General features: G+C 43.5%; 2 protein-coding genes across 2 annotated transcripts; one reads left to right on the forward strand and one right to left on the reverse strand.

Moving 5' to 3' along the window:
• Positions 1-390: 390 nt before the first annotated feature.
• lingo3b (leucine rich repeat and Ig domain containing 3b) lies at positions 391-2,711 on the forward strand. The gene is made up of 3 exons (XM_028427796.1): positions 391-939; positions 1,059-1,802; positions 1,930-2,711. The coding sequence occupies exons 1-3, from the start codon at positions 391-393 to the stop codon at positions 2,497-2,499; spliced, it is 1,863 nt and encodes a 620-aa protein (XP_028283597.1). The 3' UTR covers positions 2,500-2,711.
• Positions 2,712-13,821: 11,110 nt separating this feature from the next.
• onecut3b (one cut homeobox 3b) lies at positions 13,822-23,257 on the reverse strand. The gene is made up of 2 exons (XM_028427878.1): positions 22,183-23,257; positions 13,822-14,180 (listed from the first exon to the last, which is right to left on the reverse strand). Exons 1-2 carry the CDS (start codon positions 23,255-23,257, stop codon positions 13,822-13,824), a joined length of 1,434 nt encoding a protein of 477 aa, XP_028283679.1.
• Between the last annotated feature and the right edge of the window lie 1,682 nt (positions 23,258-24,939).

Raw genomic sequence — 24,939 nt, forward strand, 5'->3', positions numbered from 1 at the left:
TCCCTCCGATGGTTCCCAGCATCCCAGTTCTCCAACTGAAACTATAGATGAATTAGTGAGAAGACAAATTATTTTAAATATCTTAAAGCGCTCCGCGTTCCTGTGATGGGGTGTCATCGGTTTTATTTTAATGTCGTATCGTGATATGTCTCAACTCTCTACAGCTTTCACTACAATATTTAACTGCAGGAGACGTTGAAAATTTAAAGCAGGATGTGATTTTTATGAGCTTGGGAGATGATAGGTGATGGGCTCCAACTTTCTTTTTTCGTCTCTTCTCATTTCTCCTCACTGCTTCTCTTATATTAATGACTTCCCTCTGTCTCATCTTGCAGGGGTCTGGTGCACTGACCCTGCCTGCAATAGGCGAGGAGTCAGAGGACCAGGGCCATGACTGGCTCTCCTGGCCCTGGGGGGCGTGCCTTAATGCCGAGGGTATGGCAATGGGTCCTGGCTACTCTGCTGGCTGCTGTGATAACCTTGGCTCTGCCAGGAAGCAGTCACGCGTGTCCGCCACGATGCGAGTGCTCAGCTCAGTTGAGGTCTGTGTCCTGCCAACGGAGGCGCCTTACCAACATCCCAGAGGGCATCCCCACAGAGACGCAGCTCCTGGACCTCAGCAAGAACCGGCTCCGCTGGGTGCAGGCGGGTGACCTGGCACCATACCCACGGCTGGAGGAAGTGGACCTCAGTGAGAACCTTATCGCCACATTAGAGCCCAATGCCTTCTCAACCCTGCAGAGTCTTAAAGTGCTAAAACTAAGAGGGAACCAGCTGAAGTTAGTGCCCATGGGGGCATTTGCCAAACTGGGCAATCTGACCAGCCTAGACCTGAGTGAGAACAAAATGGTGATTTTACTAGACTACACTTTCCAGGATCTAAAGAGTCTAAAACACCTGGAGGTGGGAGATAATGACCTGGTTTATATATCACACAAGGTAGGTTCTCCAGCATAGCATGCCATGAACGTTTGTGTGTGATCTGAGGCCTTGTGCTACACTACTGGCCATCATGTACAGTATGTATATAGTGATAATGTTGTCTTCCTGGTCTTCAGGCATTCTCAGGTCTTCTGGGGCTGGAGGATCTCACAGTTGAACGTTGCAACCTGACGTCCATCTCTGGCCAGACGCTGTCCTACCTCCGCAGCCTGGTCACTCTTCGCCTTCGCCACCTAAGCATTACTGCCCTGGAGGACCAGAACTTCCGCAAGCTCTCTAACCTGCGGGGTCTGGATATTGATCACTGGCCATACCTGGAGTACATCTCCCCTCTCAGTTTTCAGGGCCTGGACCTCCACTGGCTCTCCATCACAAACACCAACATTACCTCTGTCCCCTCCGCCTCCTTCAAGAACCTGGTGCACCTCACCCATCTTAACCTGTCCTACAATCCCATCACCACACTAGAACCTTGGGCCTTCAAGGACCTGCTGAGGTTGAAGGAGCTCATCATGGTAAGCACAGGGTTGATGACGGTGGAACCCCATGCCCTGGGAGGCCTCCGACAGATCCGGGTGCTGAACTTCTCCTCCAACGACCTGCAGACTCTGGAAGAGGGCTCCTTCCACTCTGTCAATAGTCTGGAGACTCTCAGAGTGGATGGGAACCCCCTGATGTGTGACTGCCGTCTGTTGTGGATCCTGCAGAGACGCAAGACCCTCAACTTTGACGGCAGAGTGCCGGTGTGTGCGGGGCCGGTGGAAGTGCAAGGGGTCAGCCTCAGTACTTTCACCGATTCTGCACTCTTCGATCACTTTACATGCCAGAAACCCAAGATACGCAACCGTAAACTACAGCAGGTAATGTAGATCACGTTTAATATGAACACACTGATTAATAACATGAATAAAGGACTGTGCTTAGTGTCAGATATATTCTGTGTTCCTGGGATCTCCTACATTTTTTTTGTTCCTGCACTTTTCCCAGGTGATTGCTCGTGAAGGCCAGCCAGTAAGTTTTGTGTGTCGAGCCGAAGGAGAACCTACACCTGCTATTGTCTGGATTTCCCCACAACGCAGACGAATCACAGCCAAGAGTTCAGGACGCATTACTGTTCTCCCCAGTGGCACCTTGGAGATCCGCTATGCCCAGCTCACTGACAGTGGAACATACATCTGTATTGCCAGCAATGCTGGTGGCAATGACACCTATTTTGCCACACTCACAGTACGCGGCCAGCCGCTGGACGCCGCTTCAGCCTTCTTTCTCAACCGCTCACAGTACAGCGGGGAGTTCTTTAACGACACAAATCTAAACAGCACACGAGTTTTCCTCAAGTTCACCTTGGACCTGACAACCATCCTGGTCTCCACGGCAATGGGTTGCATCACTTTCCTGGGGGTTGTCCTCTTCTGTTTCCTGCTGTTGTTCGTGTGGAGCCGTGGACGCGGCCAACGCAAGAACAACTTCACAGTGGAGTACTCTTTCAGGAAATCTGAACCCGCCACTGGGGGCTCCTCAGGAGGGACCAGGAAGTTCAATATGAAGATGATATGAAACAACGCAGCCAGGGGTCCCTCGGGGGAGGCATGAGCACGTCCCAAAGACGTGTTTGACACACGCAAACGCACACAGCCACTGACGCGCAAAGTAAGCACAATAAAAGTTCCTGTCTATGGCTCCACTCCAAATTGAGCGCCCACATCAAAACTGGAGCCATGACTCAATTTGGTTTGATTTGAGAATGAAAACAAAATGACCCTGATCTCTCTGCCTCTCAGTGATTTTATTCAGCTTGTGGTTAAAATGTGCTTGAATAACATTGTTTACATTGAGCTACCTGTCATTCATGCTTGATAAGAAGAGAGTTAAGAACTGTAGGAGATAAGTTGTAAACTGGCATGATTCTTGAGCTGTAGTAGAGCAATGTAATGCAAGTGGCTTTATAGAATATGTAGCTATGCTTCTTTAAAGCCTGCCTTGTTATTAATTATGCATGTAGCATCGCAGTTCAGAGGTAAGTGTGTAAGTTCGTACCACTGAATAAAGCACATCATTTTTGAAAGACATTGAATATGTTTTTCTCTATACCACAGCTGAACATGGTAATAAATAGGGTCAAACACCTCATTAATGTCTTCGTATGTCATTTGCTGAATCTTAATAGATATGATCCAATAGGGGTCTATAGCTAGAAATGACAAATGATTTGGAATCTTTTGCGACATTAGCTGTGTGAGTTTGGGACGAGTGCACTGGCCGCAAACTGTCACAGTTGCCTGTGGCCCAGACGGCTTGGTTAGGAAGTCAAGCCCACCGGACACAGGCCGCTGCAGTATCCATAGCAACCAATACAAGAGAGCACAATGGGGGGACCGGGGCGGGCGGCCACATGAGGGTTGAGAGGGAGTAAGGACATAAGTCAATGTGACCTCTGCTTCCTTTCTCCTACATCACAAGCCCGACTCCTGCTATTTCATCAGCAGGAGAGGGTTGGCCCCACAGGCCCTTCCGCCCCCATCGCCCCTGCCCTCTGTTGTGTTGGTGTTTGCCTGACCTTACCGGTGCTGCCAGGGGGGAGCAGCCTGGAGAGTCGGGCCATACTTAGAGGCAGACGGAGGATACGCAGCCTCACAAGGAGGTGTTGACATACACACATAAACATCCATAAGTAGTGGAAACACAGCAGCAGCATGTGTATAGCACTGTTTCTCAGGAAAGAGGGAGATAACTATGGAGTGTGAGTGGTTTTCTAATCTCTTAGAATAACATTCCAGCAATATTGTACATAGAGCCATAAATTCATTCTCCCATGGGGAAACTGATGTAAATTTGTGACTGAAGAAAAGCCATAGTTTGTGTAGGTTGTTTTTTATACAGTAGTGTGTGCATGATTATTATTATCACTGCTATCTTACAAGCTGTCATGATTATCAGACTATCTGCTGTCACTAGGCTTACATAAAGTTTCATCTGACATGAAAAAAGAGGTAAGAACACTTCAAGGTCATCAGAACTGAAAGGAATGAAATTCACAGTTACACACCATCACGAAGTGTGACGCTGACTGTCCTCTATCTGTCTCTAAGACGGCCGGTGTGCGAATGTCTCTGCCCCCCTAGCCCAGTGCATCCCCCCTCCTCACCCCCATCCCCCATACACCCCCACTGGGTCCTCCTTTGGGAGGGGTCCCTGGCTGGAGACCGAGGATTCAAATGTAAATGAAGTCGTGTTAACCCTACCCACACCATGTGCATCGTATAGTGGAGAGTAGTACTGTGGTTTAAAAAAAAAATATGCACAAAGTTGAAGTTGAAGTGTTCTGTTAATTCTTGTCCTTCTTCCTTTGTCCTTTCTTCAGTTGTTGTTCTCTTGTGACCTCTTGGCTCTTTACCTTTTAAAAGTTCCTCTATGTCCATGTGGGCATGTTCTGTTCTCAACACCTGTTCCCCGTATCCATACACACTGAAAACCAAATAAAATACACTCATCTATAACATATCTCATTAGTGAAGTCTAAAAATAAATAAGCAAATAAGTCCATTGTATGTTGTCAGTACTGATCTAAAGTACACTTTATATAAGTAGTTAATGAATCTGTGATAATTTGTTCCAGGTAAGAGACTCATTCTCTCAAACATTTTGCAAAATAAATCCTGCATGTTCCATTTTTGTCCCCCGTAGGATGATGAAACCGCGGCTTCTGTGTCAGTGAATAACTGAACAGCTTAAAGATTCATGAGGCCGAATGAGAATAGATGAACAAATTGGCCTGGTTTTTAACACCGCCTTTAACTGTGTCTGCAGCCTCTTTGGCTCTACTGGTGCTGAGGACAGGATGCTGCCTTTATGGATATTTCCTCTCCCCGAGCCAGCCCTTTTGTGTTTTCATTTCCTGGTATTTCTCAATGGAAACTAGGTTTAGAAGACAGTGAGAATGTCTGTAGTGATTGTCAATGGTGTTATCGTGTAAACATCGAGCACAAACGTGAGCGTTAGATGAAGGTGTGTTTTACTTTGTTATCTTCTTCTCCTTCTTCCCTCTTTACCGTCCTTTTCCCCTCTTCCTTTCCTCCTTGTCTTCTTAGCATTACCAATCCTCATTGTCCCTGTTCACAGTATTAGGCTGGAATATGGTTGTGTGGTAGTAGACACGTGTTCTGTGTGGTCGGTCAGTCTGTGTTGTTGTGTTATGAGTTGTAGCTCCTTGTGATGCCATCGAACATGGAGCAGTGATCGGATCAGTGGAGACAAAAGATGAAAGGGGTGACCCAGGTTCCCTGAAAAACAATCAAAAAAAAAAAAAAAACACTGGTACCCATTTCACATCCTTCCCATTCCTGAAAAAACATGTCTGGAACTTTCCCGCTCTGCACAGTGCCGCTCTGGGATATGAAACCTCCATGGACTGTACTGTATGTATTTTATCTTGGTGATATCTTGTCAAAAGTATATAGGAAAAAAGGGGGGTTGGGTTGTTGTAAAACTGTGACTATTTATTTTCTGCCTACAGAGGTACACTGAGTCATCTTCACAAGGAGGCAGTCTATTCACTGAAAAATGACTTTGCAAAGACAGTCTGGGTTGAATAAAACACTTGGATCTTTTCAAGCAAAATAAGTCCTTTACAGGTAGAGGCATTCATTCATTTCACTTTTAGCTACATGAAGAAAAGTCTTGTCTTCATCACAGACAGGTGTGCTGTAATTGATAGGTGACACTGCTGCCAGTGCACACCAAGCCACTTCTCCACCATGGCTGACAGGCCCTCTGTGTTTGTAGATACCCGTGGAGGTGTGAGTTCTGAGTCTTGAAGAAAGTAGGCTGAGCCATCCCCTGCTCCCTCCTCTGGTTTGTCCTTGCCTGGGGTTGGTGTGCCTTTGTCTAGACGCCCCATTTACAGCAGCAGTAACCTCACATTTAGGGTACCTTTCACTAGGGAACTCTTCAAAGACATCGACCAAAATAAGAAAAACCCTCAGACACCATAATCAAGCTAGGCCTGAAATGTTCATATGTTTTCAGTGTCTAGCACCGTTTTCACTCTCTCGTTGTCTTCATCGTCTCCCCTTTAGGACTATGCAGCCTTTGTTTCCTGTCATTTCTGATTCTACATCAGCTCTAACAAAATCCGCCTCTCACTCCACGTCCTACAGCTGCTGTGATTGGATTAGGCTGGAGTTGAATTATCAGAACTGAGACGTGCAGTAATGGGATGACGGAGAAGTGAGCTTGGCTGATTGGGTGATTACTTGGCTTATTAGTCACATTTCCATAACAGACCTCTCAGAACAGAATGTCATACAATTGGCACAGTCTGAATTCATTTGTGTTTATAATATCTATATTCAGAAGTGGCTTCAGATGGATAAATTCATCCTTGCATGCATGCTGCAGAGATTCGTTGAAAAGCACCTTGAAAAGACAAGTGCTTCATCTTAACCTTGACCAGACAATTGCAAGAAAACCTTCCTCCTTCTATGTGACAGTACTGACCCCTGGTGGTCGATGTGGGTAACAGCAAACGATGTGGGACCACACTGCTGATGCTGATGTATGTGTATTATGTGTGGTGGTAAAATAATCAGCTCTAGATCTCATACAGTGAAACACTGAAGAGAGTTTATTGACTGTTAGCTTCACAAGTCAGTGCTTCACTGATGTTTCTTATAGCCATAATGTGACCTCCTCTCAGCACTGGGTGTGCATATGTGTGTGTGTGGGCAGCATTGCTTCATCTCCTGCGACACCTGTGAGGGAAGCATGGAGTTATCAGAAAAAGGTCTCTGGTCAGAAATTCTGACCTGGTTTACTGAGACTCCGTTTATAGATTCCTGATGCCCCACCACAACATAACGAAACAATAAAAAGTCACAGTATTCTTCTTTATCTGTACATGACTGATCAGCAAATGATTGGTTACTTTCTAGAGGAAAAAGCTTTCTTTCTTGTGGTCTTAGCAGGTTAAATCTATGCATGCCGTTTGTATACAGTGATTGGGTCTTGCCAAATTCTCACATACATTCATGCAGAGAGCCAGGGGTGCCATTGTTGTTGTTGTTGGCCATGGGACTGGTTGAAACAAGCCACAAGCTTCTTACAAGAGAAGCATTTGTTTACTTTGGGATGATTGTACTTTTACACAAAGATAACCTGCTCAGATGTATAAGTTGTAGATAAAGTGATTGATATTCCAAGCAGGGTGGTGGGACTGATCAATGCTGTGTTTGGATGTAGGATTATTAATGGTATCATTCCATTGATCTATCTTGTCACTCTTCCAAAAATCCCTCTGGAATAGGAGGAGGCGTGCAGAGCTCTGACAGACCTGGTTGGCACTCATTCCTAGGTTTCCTCCTTTTCCTGATGATAATTTTACTTTTAAAGAACGAGATGGTGCCACAGTTTTTTTCACCAGGTCTGAGCCTACATGGCACTCTGTCACGTCTCTTCTACAGAGGAAGCTGCCATTAGTATAACTCTGTATTTGTGAGTGCGCTCTAGAGTAAAATTATCCTCTCCTCTCTCTTTCTACTCCTCTTCTTCTTCTCTGTCTACTCCTCCTCTTCTTCTTCTCTGTCTACTCCTCTCTGTCTTCTTTCTATCAAATTGGCACCGACCTCGTTAAGTATTTAGCATCAGTCAATTATGTGTATATGTTTTTCCTTTGGCTGCTTTTTGAAACCTAGGAATGGGTGCTGAGCGCTCCACTCAAATGCAGAGCTAAAAAAATCAACTTGTAGAGTCATTTATAGCAATGAATAACATATTAAAAATTCTTCTCTGGCCACATGACCATCACACTCTATACCTGAGTTTTCAACCTGTATATTTTGTGCCGTGGATCCTTGGATGTGAAGAGCAGAAACTGTACATAATAGATCTATTAGCCATATCATGTCATCAAATCTGTAGACCTTCTCGCCATGTCTGACAGAGGAAAATGACTGTTGTACTGTAAATAGTGTAGGAATAGTACTATAGGATTTAATTGCTGCTTCTTTTCTCCAGGGATCTCCCATGTTCTGCTCAGTCCCATGGCTGCTTGGTCTCAAATGGAAGGATAATGAACAATAATGTACTTGTCTATAAAACACAAGTTTTTTTTATTTCAATTGTATGTTTTATATACTGTCCGTATTGTAAATGAACTCCTTTTTTGTCATAAAAGCATGATGTGACTCTGTCAGTTGTATCTGGTGTCTTTTTTTCTTACCTTGCTTGACACTAAAGCTAAAACAAAAACACAAATATTACAAAAGAAGTCCCCAGACTTTATGACAGTGGCTCCACTCTTTATTTTCACACACTATGAGTGTTTAAATGTAACTAATGCTCCTATGTCCACCCCCCATCCATATTTAAATTCAGACAAACATAACTAGTGGGAAATAGAATGAATTCAGACTAACAAGCACTCACTTGATGCTCTGAAATATTTTATAACTGTGACATTATCTGAGAAATGTCCACATAACTGATAGACAGGACCCATCCTGTCATTTCAGCTACAAGTCTTAAAATGAACTTTTTGTACAATTTCACACAGCACACTGCCTCTTTGATTGAGCTTGTGGGGGCGGTAGATAAATTCAGTTGCAATGGCTGCGTTCAACCAGCAGAGGGCAATAACCTGCAGGCTATATAAGAGCAGTGTGACCTAAATCAAATACTAAAATATCAAGCAAAACTCGTTTTAAAAAAATCCTAATATGTCAAAAAAATGTGGAAATTAGCGTCTCTTGAACTAGTTCTTACTCCTCCTGCAGGGTCACAGTAGGTGGCGCTACTGGACCCGAACGCTGTTTGCCAGACCACGCAGAAGAAGAAGAAGAAAAAGACGCGAAACTATTTTGCTAACTGCTAGCTTGATGTCCGGCCTTTGCTGCCAGTGGATAAACCATGTCGGCTTAGATGATTTACAGTTAGACGGTCTACATCAAAGAAAAGTGAACTCTGCGGATTAAATCAAAAGTGGCTTACTGCAAAAGAAGGCAGCAGTATCAACCTGTCCGCCCCCTTCACCTCCATCATCACCTGCTGAAAGAGTAAGTTGTCGATAGTTGGATCGGCCTGTATTGTTCTAATGTTACTTCAAGGTCTTTGCACCAGTAGTAAAGTTATCATCATCTTGCAGCCTGATTTATTATTTTTCGATTCCATTTCATGACTTTTTGTTTCACCAACGCAGAGCCATGTTTACGAGTTAAAAAGCACACCACTGTCCTTTTTACGCTCCGTGTACTACAATGTGCTTCTTTCTGACAAACAAATTAAAGCATGGCAACACAAAGAAGAAAAAGTACGAGATTGTTGTAGCTTAATATGTAAATCAAATCAGGACTGTAGATTTGTTTGTTTTTTTCCTGAGGCATCTTTCAGAAATTGTATTCCAAGAAGTGTAGAGTAATATATTATACTGAGGATTATATAAATACAATAAATGTATATGTATTTAAATATTAATAATATCACAATATAAAGCATTCAAAGTACTGTTTTTGCTTTCAAGTTAATGCATTCCGTGCTTTGAGGGGATTTCTAGCATCCTTTAAATAGCCCTGATGAACCAAAACAAATAGAACTGACGGTTTTATTTTCCCACCACCAGGGGGCACCATTGTACCACAGAAAGAACCCACCAGAAAGAAAATGAAAAATGCCAGTCAGCCAATTGCTTGTTTCTTTATTTATTTTAGTCAAAACACACATTTTCATACTGGTCTTCTCTCAATGAATTATTTTTTCTAGTTATTACTTGATTCATCCTCCACAGGCTAAAGGCAGATCAACAAGACTGACAGGCTCACTGTATTACTGAGCTCAAGATCAGGAGGAAGGCTCAGTGTGTGTGTGTGTGTGTGTGTGTGTGTGTGTTCACAGGCATTTGATCAACATCTTCGATTAGATGTCCACTTAACAAGTCAGATCCCCACAACCTCCTCCCTCATAGCCACAGGAGGATCCTGAATGCCTCAGCCCCCTCTGTTAAGGTCACTCTCCAGAGGTTAAAGGTGATCACACACACACACACTAACACACACTATAAGCCATTCTTCCTTCTTTCCTCCCACCTCTCCTGTCCAGTCAGTTTCTCTGCCCTCCTTCATCACTCTCTTTCTCTCTGCCTCCTTCTTTTTGTCTCTGCTCTATTTGAAATTGATTGTCTCTACCATCACAAAGACACTTGGTTCTGATTGATTGATCGGTAAGGGAAGAGGGAGAGAACATCGACACTGGGGCTTCCAGAGCTCTGAGGTCTGTCTCAAGGAAAAAAAAAACAAATGGCGCCATTTTGATGCACTGGAAGGAACCACATTTCAGCTGCCTTGCTGTCTGTTTGTTTAAGCTCCCGAAGCACGCAAACCTCAGGGCTGATCAAATTTAGAGTAAATACAGATGATCTGAAATACGGGAGGGACGCACACAGAAACTCACACTCACACTTATGCGATGAAACAGATACAGCAATGGAAGTGTGGGGACTATTGCACACAAAGGGAAGGATTACAACAAGGAGGGAGGAAGACACATTAATGAACCTAAAGATCACACAAATACACAGATATTATACAAATGCACAAACAACACAGAGACAAAAACAATGTGAAGATTATTTGGAAAACAAAACCCAGTTGTTTTGTCCTAGTTTCTCCCCCTCTCCTCCACCTGTCGAGGTACAGTTCATCCTGCAGTTTATATACACTTATATAGTATCCATGCATAAAAGAATCGCTCATCCCACTCCTAATGACAGAGGTGCTTTGGTTAGTTCTCTTTTTTTAATATTAACACACATAGGAGACAATTTTCCAAACACAAAATAAGCCAAAAAGTGATGCAAAACAGAAATAAATGTGTCCTTGATGTGTAGTTTTAACCTTGTCCTTCTCTGCTTCCTAATTTGACCACATCTGTTTTGGCTGATTTCCTTTTCTTTGTCATATGTTACGTATTTTTCCCTCTCTTTATTCCTAATGCACATTTCTGCTCCCTTTCTTACATCTAAAAAGAACAACGTGCAAATCTAACAAAACATTAAATAAGATGTCAAACCATACGACAGCTTACACTTCACACGCTCCTTTTGAATATATAATAATTAAAAAAAAAAACAATCATTTTGCCGTGACTTTAATGTCACTCCCATTGTCGTTATTGTTTCACTACATTAACCTTTACAATAAAGATTTGAGGTATATCAAGATGAATTGTCTACTCATGCCTGCCTCGTTGTAATGCTACCCTGGACGAAGGGACTTAGCGAAGAGGGTTTGGATGCACGGGAGCCACCGGCGGGCGTCATGTATCTTTAGAAGTGATTTATCATTGATCGATCATTAAATTTATATTAAAAGCCAATAAAAGACAGAGTAGGGGTAGAGGGCTTTGTAAACAGTCAAATACACCCACGCACAAACACTCAGGTTATAAATTACACAAAAATATCTCTGGCAGGAGTGTGTGTGCATGCGTGTAAAAAGAAATTCACAAAAACAAAATGGTGGTAGTAAACAATACTTTTCCCTCGCTGTGTGAAAAAGTGCTTATCGAATAAGGTCGTCAGGACACCTTTGGTGTACGCCCCCCTTTCACCCACTGTGTGCCCCCCTTCACTTTGGGTGTGTGTGTAATATGATCAGAGCAGTCCAACTCCTGGTTGAAGGAAAAAGGCACTCAACTCTCCCACATAACAAACACTTGTTTGTGTTTGCCATGCAGCATGACTGCTCTGTGGAAGTGCACACATGCACCTCTGCATTCATTGTGTGTGTGTGTGTGTGTGTGTGTGAGAGTGTGTGCGTGCGTGTGTGTGTCCCATGTCCAGAGTGAACACAGCAGGCTTGACGTATCTTTGGTATTGATGGCTGTGTCACAGTCCACTTAATTCTGTGAGGTAGCCACACACATCTGTTTCCATCATAACCTAACTTGAAAACCTACAAAGTTGAACCCCCTCTTGACTCCAGAAGGAATCCTAAATGATACCTCCAGCAGGAAATCTGTTATAGTGCACAACATAACGACCCAGTTTATGGAGGAATATCATTTAAATGTTTCCTTTAAAGTCTCGCGGTGGGCCTCTGATGCTCCTGTCTCCCCCTGCTGAACCCTTCTTCTTCCTTCTAATGATTATCTCCCGCTAGAAGATGCTACAAGTGGCTTTGCCCACAAAAGAAAAAGAAAAACACAAAGAAATGAGGCGGTTCTAATGGTAACCAAAGAACACCATCAGCAGAGGAATGCAGCGACAGTCCAGTTCATAGAGGTCAAATTTTAGAGATCAAGGAAGAGTTCCTTCACATCCAGAAAGTCCACCTTTTCCATCGCACAGATATTCACAAATATGCACAGTTTGTCACTTGTGGTATCCATTCCTTGTCTGTGCATAGGGTCAGTCAACAACATGTTGATTTGTCTTTTTTTCTATCTGTACATTTTGTCGACAAGGTGCTTCTTTACATATAGTTCCAGCACAACATAGCACAATAGTCACGAGAGAGAAACCATGTGTCTATGGTACTATTATTACCCGCATCAATAGTTAAGAAGGAGAAAAAAATGAAAGACACGTCAGTGGGGGAGTAGCAAGAGAGTAGATAAATGGAGAATAGATAAGACAGAGAGAAAGAGAGATGAATTAAAGATTATTTACATCTTCATTGTGGTTCATGACGATCACATCGGTGTGTTTTTCTGAGGTATGGAATAGGCAACGTGCCCACTATAGTGCTTGCAGTTTGACGGTTGTAATGACACAGAACAGACACAGCGGGGCACATGGCGACGGAGCAGGCCGCATCTGTTCTCTGATTATCATAAAGAGGCAAACATCATTGGCACTCGGGATCCTATATTGTGACATTTGACCTCTGCATTTGGCCACTAGAACAGAGCAGACCCCCCCTGCCTCCCTCACTCCTACACACTGGGGACACCTGTTTTTTTTTTAACGTCCCTGTTTGATTGTTCTCCTTTTTGTAACCTGAAAATAACCTCTCAAAATGGCCGTGCAGCCATACAGTGAGACAGACATTCAAATGCGTATCGGAGCGGCATGTGGATAATAACAATGATTTGTAATTTTTGTTATTGGAGTGTTTGATGTTTGCAGGGCTACACTTTTGCTTAAATAGGGCATTTGTGATGCTGTCGATGTGATCTGCTGTGACTACACCAACATGCTCAGACTGTGTTCTCATGTGGTTCAGACGGACTGCAGGTGGCACTGTTACTCTGACGTGGAGTGCGCTGAATGACTGCAGAGGAATTACACCCCTGTAGCACATACAGCACATGCACGACACACACACATGCACCTGCGTGCATGTGTGCATGCAGCGGCTGATGTGTGCATGCAGCGGTTATGTGGTTGGAGAGGGTTTCGCAGACACTTGACACACAGTCGTGCCTCTCAATCAGCCTCGATCTGATTTCAAGCTGATTTGTCAACACTGCTCCCTTCTTTAAAGCTGCTGGTTCCCTGAAGCGAAATCCTCTCATTTCAAGACGTCATCAGAGACCCACAGTGGTGTGGATGGATTTTCTTTGGTTTTCAGGTAGATTTAGTGAGATCCACATATGGTTGTTTGTTCGAGGGAAACTGTTTCAAAGCTACTTGATCTTTGGTTTTTAAGAGCCACATTTTGAAATGCAAGTTAGCCCCTAAGAAGAATGACATTCTGATTAAAAGAATACAACACACAGAGAAGATCTGATTCATCTGCACAAGTCCTCACCACGTTGAGCAGATGAATCAGATGAGTAGTCTGAAGCTACACACCCGGTAGCTGTGCAGAGTTAGAACCCACTGCTTGAGTGAAAAATCTCTCTGCCTCCATCCTCTATGCAATCGTTCAACCATCTGTCCTGCACCCATCAGGCCTTGGAGAAGGTGTTGGCAGAGGAGGTGCCGGCTTGGATCGGTGAGGCGCTATTGTTGCTGCTGTTTCCATGAGGAGTGTGCATGTGGTTGTGGCCGTGCACCCCGTGACTGTGCTCCTCTGTGTCCCAGCGTTCAGGACAGCGGCGGCGTGAGTTCATGAAGAAGTTTGAGACAGTGGAGAGCTCCAGGCCCAGCTGCTGAGAGATGGTGAGCTGCATCTCCTTTGAGGGACGCCGGTTTTCTCTGAAGATGGCTACCAAGGTGCGGCGTTGCAGGTCTGTGAAGACCAGTCGCTGCTTCTTTGGCACCTGGCTACGCTCGCGTCCTCGGTCCTCCTCCTTACGTTTACATGCTGGGGAGAAAGACAGGGGACAAAACGAAACATATTAATATTTATTTATCTATAGATGGATGGGAAGAACCAATTCAGCATATAGTAACATTATTAGGATCATATGGTGCAGACATGATGAGAATGGGAAGGAGAGAAAGGAGAAAGGAAAAGCAAACCAGAGAGTGAGAACAAAGGGTTAAGAAACAGAAGTGACAGTGTTTGTGTTCATGTTTAGGTGTTATTGTAATAGGTAATTAATTAAAGGTTGGATATCCTAGATTATATCAAGACTATAAAACTGAAACATTTAAAAACAAATTACATGAAGGTTTCATGAGCGTATGCAGGCTACAAATTAATTAGTAAGTCAACACTGTAGACTTTAAAAAGGCTCATTTTCACTGTTTTCTTGACTTTCAGCTTCAGAGTATATTAAACACTGAATTAATTGTTGCCTGAACTTCGTATTAAGAATGTTCCCAGGTGTCCCTTGCCATCCTTTAATTGTTACTTAGCAGGTTCTGGCCTTCAAAATGTTGTTTCGCTCATATTATTGATCCACCAAACATGCTATACGTGTTGAGATTGATTTCTTACCTTACAAAAACACTTCCATTTATTTCTCAGCTTGAAAGGATTATGAAACTTGCAGAGCTCTTAATTTTCTGGGCAGATTTATATCTGTATGTGTCTTATTTTTTTCTGTTTGTGTGTGGCAACATACTGTCGTTTATAGTTAAATATGGATTATGGATGAAATATGCTCCATCTTTTGAGTACTCAGATGTCCAACTGTCCTTGAATGTTGCACAAATAACATCCTCGCTGCTGCAGTACAGCTTGAAGTTTACATTGATAAGCAAACATTTATACTGAATTGTTTGTTGTGATGGATTTCAAACAAGTTTCAAATTCCTTCAAGCTTATTTTCAAGGTGCAGTGAAATGAACTGAAACCAGTGGCTCAGGGGAGGATAGGAAATCAATCTAAACTTGAGTAGCTTGGAAAATGTTGGTGAAAGAACTAAAACGGGTTACACACACTCACTACACACATTTACTGTTATTTTAGTGTCTGTATGTGTGAAGCGTTCTGCTTAATCCTATGAGAAACAGTGGTTGTGTTGAACATCCTGTTTAGATTTGTGGGTCTGTGCGTGTGTCTTGCTGAAACTGGAGGAGCGTGATGTGAAATGCTGACAAAGAAGCGGTCTGCCGTGCCTGGATGCACCGTCAGTAGGCTCGGCTCTAGCTGTGGAGACTGGAGGGAGTCTGTTCTGTTCTGCTGCCCTAAAAAGCTGCAATGATCGATTTTCCGCGGTTTTCTCCCGAACACGTGGTCCAGTAATCAGGGCTCCCTTCCCCACCCGATCGATCCCCATCGATCCGCGAGGGCGAGGTGTGTGTGTATATGTGTGTGAGTTTGTGCATGTGTGTGCGCGTGTGCACCGGCTCGCGCTGGGCAGCTAGGCTCGCGAACGCGCTTTGTGACAGACAGATGAGAAGAAATTGTTTATCTGTGGAAGAACAAAGGAGATGTGGCGGAAAAGAGTGGCAGTCATCCAGTCTGGGAGCTCTGCAGGAGGACAAAAGCCTCTCAAACGAGCCTCTGCTAATTTATTTTTTTGTATTTAAAAAGTCCCTCTGTGTTTAAATCACAAAGAGAAATGATATTTATCCCAGTCTTGGATGGAGGGAGAGGAGGAATAGGGCTGGCTGCAGTGTGGAGGTGGTGTATGCAAATGATTGATGACTTTACAGCAGGTTTAGACAACAGCAGTAAACAGATTTGACTGTGAGGTGGAGATCAATATGGATGTGCACATGTGTATGCATGCCTGTGTGTGTGTCTGAATTGCCATTGTTCAGCCTTTGTTACTGCAAGCAAAGCATAATTACAAAGATATTTTTTTCCTCAGCAGCACAATGTAGGTTACGTGTTTGTCCCCCGGCCTATCACTCCATCCCTTCTCCACTTCCTTAACTGTTTTCCTCTTGTTGTTTTTCTCAATTGTTTTAATTTGCCCTCAGATTGATAGCCCCCATATTGATTGATCCGCACTTCAGAACCATTTCATGGAACGTTTATTCAATTGGTTCAGGCCCAGCCATGCCAGAATCTCCTCAAGGCTCCCTAAGTGCTGTCTCAAACCAAACTCAATACTCCCTAATGTAATGACTGAATGCTAGTGCTAATATAGTGATAATTTAATATGTAATGCCTGTTTTCGAACAACTTGTGCTACCGGCCATTTTACAATGCCAACACCACTCTGGTTCTCTTATGTCAGCTCAAATCCAACTCGGGAAGGCCTGTGGAGGAAAACACAGCCGCCATCCTCTTCTAGAATTAACACGAGGTCCGGGCCCGGTCTACATATTTCAGATAATCAATAGGTCCATTTCAAATGAGACTCCTCTGCCCCCCATGCCAAAGCAATGGATAGGACCATAGGGGATGGAAAAAGATGGAACTGCTCATTAAAGCATCCTCTCTTGAGACAAGGACCAGACCGGTGTGGGCTATCTTTAGTTGCCTCATTACCAAATGGGCTTCTCTGAAGAGACAAGTGGTGGCGCTCATCAGTCTCAAGTGGCACTTGGCCTATGTTGTCTCTTTTCATATGTCCCAGTGTCAACGACGTCAAAGGTATCAACTGCCACTTTGTTTAATCTCAACCCCTCGCTGATCCACAGATTAACCGGCTGACTGTTCAGCATGTTAAAGAGCACTTGAGACCTTGTTTAAGAGCAGCTTCATGACACGAGTGGCTGCTTCTGCTTTTTCTCAGTGTGCAAGGATTCTGGCTGATATTTGTTTGCTTCACATGAAAGATTCATCTATTTAAAGCAATAACTGACTCAGTGGTGCCCTCCAGATAATACTTGAGTCTAAAATGTGTATTTAAATCATACATATTCAGCTCCTTCAAAAAGGTTTAACTGCTGAGCCAAGATGCCTCAGATGTATCTGAAATACCATATTAAAACTATCCTGGGTTGACAGTGCTTTTTATACAGTAAACGTCAGTTGTTTTGGAGGTGTGTGGAGATATCAGCTGTGGATATTTCTACCTATGGCACTTGGCCTGTGGTCCTCTAAATGCCAAAAAACAACTTTCCAGAAACTGTGATATCCTTGAAGGCTGAGAAATCAGGTAATAATAATTCAAAGAGACATTACTTTTGAGGCTTTAAGTCATATTTTTCTATATATTCTTTGTGCATCACAGGACAAGTTCCACCTTGTTCCACTTAATAGGATGAAACTGACTATACACCTTTACAACTCACATAAACATCACTGAGAGCCACAGGAAAATGTGCATATTTAATTTTGGGGTAACCTGTCCCTGCAAGCGTTTAAACACTTTCCTCCAGATGAGCATGAAAACGTTATTGCTATTATCAAACTCTGCACATGCATCATTCTGCTCAGTGAAGGTCACATTCTGCACATCTTTTAAATGGAGGCATCTCACTGTCAGTCAGTATTGTATTAATGTTTGTGTTACATCAAGGCAGCAGATAGGATTTTGTCTGAAGACAGTCTGTCTGGTGTGTTTTGAAATGTTGTATATGCAGGAGGACACATGAGATTCTCAGATATCACAGCGCAGAGATGAAAGCCAATAACTAGATGTGAGTCACAATTAAAATGTCATTTCATATTTTTATTCTCTGATTTGGCAGACTTCAAATGCAGAAGTGACTTAACTTTGTATAATGTATGAAGACACATAATTTCAAGTGTAAAATGTGTGTGTAGATGTGTGCATGTGTGAGCAGATGGGGCATGAGGGGCAGACGGTGAACTAACCGCACCGTGCTGCTGCTACTTGACGCCTGGATGGACGGATGAGATCGGGCTTTGTGTGCGGTGAGACGGGCCCTCTCCCGCCCTGGACGGACTACTGCAGGCGAGAAACAGTTTGGTGTCAATCACTCTCTGTCACACCTCTCAGATGTACGCTTATTGATTATATTGATCATATTATATAGGCCTATTCATTGCTGGGAAGTAAAACGCCCGAGTACCCCCCCCCCCCCCCAAATCACCATCAAGCAAACCGTCCCCTTCACCCTTAAAATACTTTCAATTGATCGGGATTGGTTTATTTGAAAGCTGTCGTTTCTTACTCGGTGTAAAGCTCGTGTTGTCCAGTTGAGACGAGTGATCGGCAGCTTTACAGCCTATCACATATTGGCTTGTAGTCTATAAACCGTCTGCAAGACTTTGCGCTACATTTAAAGGTTTCTTTTTATTCTTTTCGGGTTATCCTTAGTAAACTTTTTTCTAAACTAAAACCTCGAAGCAATAAAGGAAAAAGTTAAAAAAAAGAAAATGTTCCTAAATGCTTAGAAACATTTAGAAGCACGCTACACGATATGATTGTGCCTCTGGAAATAATGGGACATTCAGAAATTACAATTCAGTTTTTAATTTAGGTATTCAAGCTTTAAACGGGGTTTGTTTTAAGCTGGACTTATTTTTTTGTATTTCAATATATACATTTTTTTAACCTAATTTATGTTTCGATTTAAGAACAACTATAACAAACTCTAAAAAAATTAAATAATTCTAAATTTTCGATGGCTACCGTGTAATTTGGAATTAATTAATTATAAATCGATTTATATAAAAGAGCGTTTCTCAGCCATTTAGTGCATACATTTAATAAACATAAAAGGTAAAATACAGCTTTTTCTCATATTTCTCATTATAAACTCTTATTTTCAACAAAGAGGCTAAAACTGAAACAAGTTTATTTGTGATAAATTTCAAAGAATGACTGCAAAGCTGAAAAGCTGCAATTTAAGTGACTGACTAAAGCCTGATTAATTAGACACACAGTAAATTTAAGTGTTGGCACATTTAACACCAACCTGGTGCATTGTGAGATCAAGAGGAACTGTCCCTTCAGCACCACCAGGCACACTTTATCAAAACAAATGCAGCATGTGCTGCCTTGATTTGAATACACATATATATATATATATATATATGATAAATATAACCAAAACAGGCAATATAGCTATGCCTGTCTCAGTGCTTGTGTCCTGCACAAAATTATGGTTGGTGGTAAATGAGTTACTGACATTTTATCATTTAACTTAAACATTGGTGCTTCATGTAGCTGTTCATACTGCTTTGACAGGTATTTCCTTACATTTCGCATAAAATTCAGTGTCATTCACACTGAGTGTCAAAATATTTCACAGCAGTGTGCCAATATAGGGGCTATGCTGAATGAGTTCTCTCTGTTACAGAGAAATGACCAGAGAGAAGTAATGAATTAGGGCTGGAAGGCCAAGGATCTGCTGCTTTCCCGATGCTGGCGGAGTGCCAAAGGAGGAAGAAGTGGGGAGGCAGGCAGGGGAGGGAAGGAGAGAGAGAGAGAATATGAGGGAGCAGAAGAGAGGAAATCAATACCGATTCAGAGCGAGTCAGATAAGCCTGAACAATGTATAGTGCAGACACACTCTATAACCCAGTCACACACACGCATGTGCATGTGAAAGCACTCAAACACGCATGCATGTGCGCACACACACTCAATGAAATGTGCTTGCAGGCTTCCATAAAGGCACATTACAAACCCCATAAAGCATAGCAACCTTTAAAATCAAATGACATCACAACCTTGGATTGCTTGGAGGAATGTCTGCTGACATGAGCAGAAAGCACTCATTACTACATCTCAATAGCAGCTGGATGCTCTGATGCCCTTTTGTCTACTGTAAGGCTCCCAGGCTCTCATCCTTTCATGTTTATGTGAATCGTTTGAGTCTCCCTGCCCTGATTTCACTGTATATATTATAGTTTCTGTGTTACAGTCTGAATTTTCTGGAAGTCTACACCACCCATGATGGTGTCAGATCTGTGGTATTTGTATTTCACCGGATGTTTGGGGGTGTAAACAGTGTTTTTTCAAAACCACTTACACACCCTCAGTGACTGTGTTTAGGCAGGAAGATGACGATGTGTGGTCCTCAGCTGTTAACCACAGATCTGACTTTGCTTACCTAGATGCTGTTACAAGCGCTAACACCACCACTCTCTGCCTCTCTCTTTCTTCCCCTCTCGCCTCCGTCTCCCTTATACTTATCAATTATTAAGGTCGGTATTGATCCTTTCACTACCTCTGCCTCTATCTGGCTGTTCACACAAAGCCCAAACCTGCCTGCCCTCACTCAATCAATGGCATCTCCCAGCTCCTGCAGTTCTTTTTCCACATGTCAGTTTAGCTTTTCTCGCTTTTGCATTTAAGCCAACTTGACTGAAGTTTTGTTACATTCCAGTTTTGTCCATTTGGGTTCCTCAGAAAATATGAGAAACAGCGGATATAAATCTTTCATGGCACAAGCAAAGTTGATGGGCATTAAAAGACAAGTCTGGTTAGGAAATGAGAGACAGAGTGGAAAATGGCTCTGTGCATTGTTTGACCTCATGAACAGACTCTTATTCATCCTCCCTCTTGCTCCTCTGCTCAGTGTTTTTGTTGTTTTGTTTTTATTCTGTGGCAAACGATCTACAGGAGCTGTACGACCTGCCTGCCTGTTGCCAGGTTAACCAGTGAAAGATCAGTGATATTACTGTCATGTGCTGCAGAGAGGAAGAGAGAGAGAGACAGGCAGAGGGAGGAGAGGGATAGAGGGAGAGAAGTGGGGGTTGAGAAGGGGAAACGGCCTTATTGATCTCCTATGTGCAAAGCCAGGCAAACACTGAAAGGACAGAGCAACACTATTAATGACACTCACAGCATCAGCTACTAATCCTCATCTATCTATCTATCTATCTATCTATCTATCTATCTATCTATCTATCTATCTATCTATCTATCAGACATTCATATTTTCTACTTGTACTGAGATCAGTAGAAGAACTGTTTATTTTTTTATTTTGGTTTGGATATCAGTCATTCTGAGTTATTCAGTGGCATAATCACAAAGAAAAACAAAGGAAAGAAAATTAAGGGGCAGTTTTCTCTACTTTTATTGGCCTTTGTGTGTCTTAGCTTCAAAGGCGCCTATGTTCTCTACATTTTTCTTGCTCATACTGGTCTATGTTACCAATCTCCACCCCAGTTGCAATCAATATTTCATCAGACCAGTTCGTGCAGCTCAAGGTTGCCTTGAAATAGATCTAGGGAGCATCTTCGGGATTTAAATTATACAGCACATGTATTTACTGTAAAATTTATTTTTGGATCTGTTTTATGGTATTTATGTACATTTATGTCATGAACTTGAAGTTTTGTTTTAAAGGATGTCGCGGCCGGTCTGTCTGCTCACCTGTCCGTACAAAAGCGCGTCTGTCCTGACTGCTGTAAAGACCTCACGTCGGTCAGAACGATCATACCTGTCCATGTGCTAAATTTAGAGCTTTTACTATCGAGTACTAAATGAAAAGCCGGAGACACCGTGCGGTTATTGCGTCTTTCAGCTCCGATACGAGTATTGATCCTTGTGCCACATTTAAAAGGGAGAGTGGGAACTGGCGTATTGATCAGGCAGCCTGGGGTCACCCAGCTTCTCCCGTGCAACTAGTTGGCCCAGTAGCCCCGCCGCCACCACCGCTGCCAAATGTTGGACACACACACACACACCTGCAGATAGAAACGGGCTTTGTTTGATGAAGAGATTTCAAGTGCGATTTGCGCATCAAAATATATATATGGTATAATATAGACCTACAAATTAAATTTATTGCACCTGTAAAAACGCAGTTGTACACAAAGCAGACACGGATAGATACCATGATTAATCGCAGATGAATTTGTTTTTTTGCACACTGTTTTAGGAAATAATGATGCAGTTCATTTCACGGCTGAAGCTGCTGCGCCTCTGCGCACTTTGTCTCAGTGTTGAACTGTCCGTGGTTCTGAATCTTACAGGCCTGCGCAAATTTCGGGTGTCTGGTTATAATTTAAGATTTGGGGGTGGAAGGTGACCGGGCTGTTACCTAAAACTGGTCTATTTTAATGTGAAATAAAACTGCTACAACTGCTATATCTTACCGGCCAGCCGGAGAGCAGACATCCGCTGAAACTCGGGCTCCTGCAGCCACTTCCACATCCTCCTGAAGGTCTCCCGGCCTGACTTGAGCTTACTCCAGGGTTTAGGGTTTCGTAGCAGGTCTGACAGTGTGCCTTGCGACCGACTTAAGATCCTCTGGGCGAATATGGCCTGTGGGATGGAGTACCGCTTTAACTCGGCCGTTATCCTTTGAGCCACCTCCTTTGTGTTGATCTCCTCCGCCTGGATGCCCGACCCTGATACTCCCTGTCCGGCTCCATGGCCGTGCCTCTCCCGGTCCCCCAGCATCACTGCGTTGTTTGCCTGGGAGTGGAGGTGACTATGCGAGTGATGATGCATGCCGTTGAGGTTGGAGATCATGCCGTGACCATGTCCCCCTAAACTCCTGGCCAGGTGCTCTTGGTCACTTCGCGACAACATGGACGCATGGGACTCAAACCCTGACACCGGGGAGAGCATCTTGGCGTCGCCGGAGAGGTGCGCGCTGGGACCGTATGCTGAGAGCGGCTGCTGGGAGTTGTGCAAAGAGCCCAGCCCGCTGGACAGCGGGGAGAGCGAGCCATGGCCCATACCGGGCATCTCTTTGGGGTAGTGACTGTACAGATTGCCCATAGACGTGAGCCCCCGGTGGTCGTCTCGCATCAGCGTGAAGCTTCCACTGACGTTCCCGGCGGAGAGTCGTTGGTGGGCGGCAGCATGGTGGTGTGAGTGCGGATGGTGAAACTTATCCGCAACGCTGGATATCGGAGGTAGATGCTGCAGGGGGGTCAGGGTGGTGTACGTGTTACTAAGGCTCATCCCGGTCTCGCACATGCTGATGGATGGATGGAGGTGTCCGGACAGTGCGGACGGGTCTGTCCGGTAGTCCCCACCAGACCCCTCCAGCAGTGAGGTCATGCCGGAGACCAGGGCTGACCGCCCGCCGGGATTGTGCGAGACTAGATTCCGGGGAGTGGAGCTTGGAGACGGCGACGGCCGCGCGTGCGGAGAGCTCATGAGGTCTCCCGCCTGGGAGTGCGAGGAGACGCTGTGAAGGTTCTCCATGGTGAGCTCCATATCTGAAAGGATATATGTTCCCTCGTCCGACCCTCCCACCCTCTCCCCCTGTCTCTCCCTCTTCCTTCTCTCTCACTCAGGGACACGCGCTCTGTCTTACCTCCTAGCCCTCCCGGAGCAATAAAATTACCAGCCCGTTTGAACACCAATCCATTGATTAAAATTGCCCGATCAATCCGGTGTTGTGAAAGAAGTTCTGTTGTTCTGATGCAGGTTCAGAACCGAGCGACTCCGCGGCGCCGTGGTGCTTTATGCGTCCATGTGGTCGGGAGCTCTCCGGGGCTATATCTCATCTGTGGTCCAACAGCGCTTCCACTAAGAGCAGGTTGAGCCGCGTGTCAGAGAGTGATGTGAGCGCGCCTCTGTGTATTTAAAATGTGGGGCGGGCACGAGTAGAGTTTCTTTACAGTCTCCTCTGTGAAATAAAAAAAAACCCACGCGTTTTATCTTTGTTATCTTTCAGTACCTGCCCCTGTTTGGTTCTGTGAAGGTTTGGATATTCTACTTTTACATTTGAGTGTGTGCACACGCGTGTTCCTGTACCTGTGCGCGTGTGACTGACAGACAGATGATGTCCTAACGTGGAATCAGTATAAAATAGAGTCTGTATCTGTTTACGGACACAGGAGTTCTTTACAGATAAACTTTGTTTTCCCACGGACTGCATGGTTTTGCGTTTATGCGCTTAGTGATAAACCTGATCGAAGTATTGATTGACAGAGATTAATGACGTGGTGCAGGTCTGTTCGAGGGGTTGGGGAGGGGGCGGAGGAGGTCACAAAGTTAGGATCCCAACGCTGCAGCCCAATGAGACAACAGCTCGCTGCTTCGGTTTGGCAAAGTTCACTCAGAGAGTCCAGTTTCTGATTTTATCTTTGGAAGAATATATGTGCAAATTACAATTCTGTTATATTTCTTTAGTGTGCAAATAATCTGAAACAGCTCTGTAGACTTTAAACTTGAAGACATTGTTTTTGCCTTTACAAAAACAATGTCTTGACTAACCTGTGTATGATTTTAATTTAAAATAATGTTTATTAATATTAATAATAATATTATTATTATTATTATTATTATTATTATTATTAATAATAATAATAATAATAATAACCAGTATTTTTGTAACATCCTCATTACCAATCTACCTGCTTTCAACTAAAAACTAAATAAAATCAAGACACTCAGAGCAGACCAGCCTCCGGCCTCTGTGCGTGTGATGGATGCTTATACCATCCGCTTCATTCAACCACAGCCGATATGCAGATACTGCCTGTTTTATCTGACTGTCCATTTTGTGTGTGTGTGCGTGCGTGCCGTAAGCTTTAAAAGCTTTAACACGTGTGTATGTCTTCTTTTTTTAAAAAGATGTATGTTGCGTTCTCGATGCTGCTGTACAGGGACGATTAATAAATAGGCAGATAGCAGATCTATACACATAAAACAAAGTAATTTGCTGATATTTCCATCCCTACAGAACATAAAACAGATTAGCCTATCTTGATTTCACCAGTGCCAAACTACTAAATAAAACTAAACAAATCTTTATTAATAAAACTTTGTTGCAACTTATATTGAGTCTAAGCATTGAATTGAATTTAAAAGTACATATTAAGCTATACTTTTTAAGCTCTACATATTAGTCTGTTGTAAGATATTTTCTGAAAAAAGCTTCAACATTTTTA

This window comes from Parambassis ranga, chromosome 17 (assembly GCF_900634625.1).
Source record: "Parambassis ranga chromosome 17, fParRan2.1, whole genome shotgun sequence".
NCBI lineage: Eukaryota > Metazoa > Chordata > Actinopteri > Ambassidae > Parambassis > Parambassis ranga.

Bases quoted from the DNA above. Each gene is read 5' to 3' on its own strand.
- onecut3b (XM_028427878.1), bottom strand. From the start codon at position 23,257: ATGGAGCTCACCATGGAGAACCTTCACAGCGTCTCCTCGCACTCCCAG. The intron at 14,181-22,182 runs GTAAGATATAGC...CTTTCTCCCCAG, and splicing joins GTCTGCTCTCCGGCTGGCCG to CATGTAAACGTAAGGAGGAG.
- lingo3b (XM_028427796.1), top strand. From the start codon at position 391: ATGACTGGCTCTCCTGGCCCTGGGGGGCGTGCCTTAATGCCGAGGGTA. The intron at 940-1,058 runs GTAGGTTCTCCA...CCTGGTCTTCAG, and splicing joins TGGTTTATATATCACACAAG to GCATTCTCAGGTCTTCTGGG. The intron at 1,803-1,929 runs GTAATGTAGATC...CACTTTTCCCAG, and splicing joins GCAACCGTAAACTACAGCAG to GTGATTGCTCGTGAAGGCCA.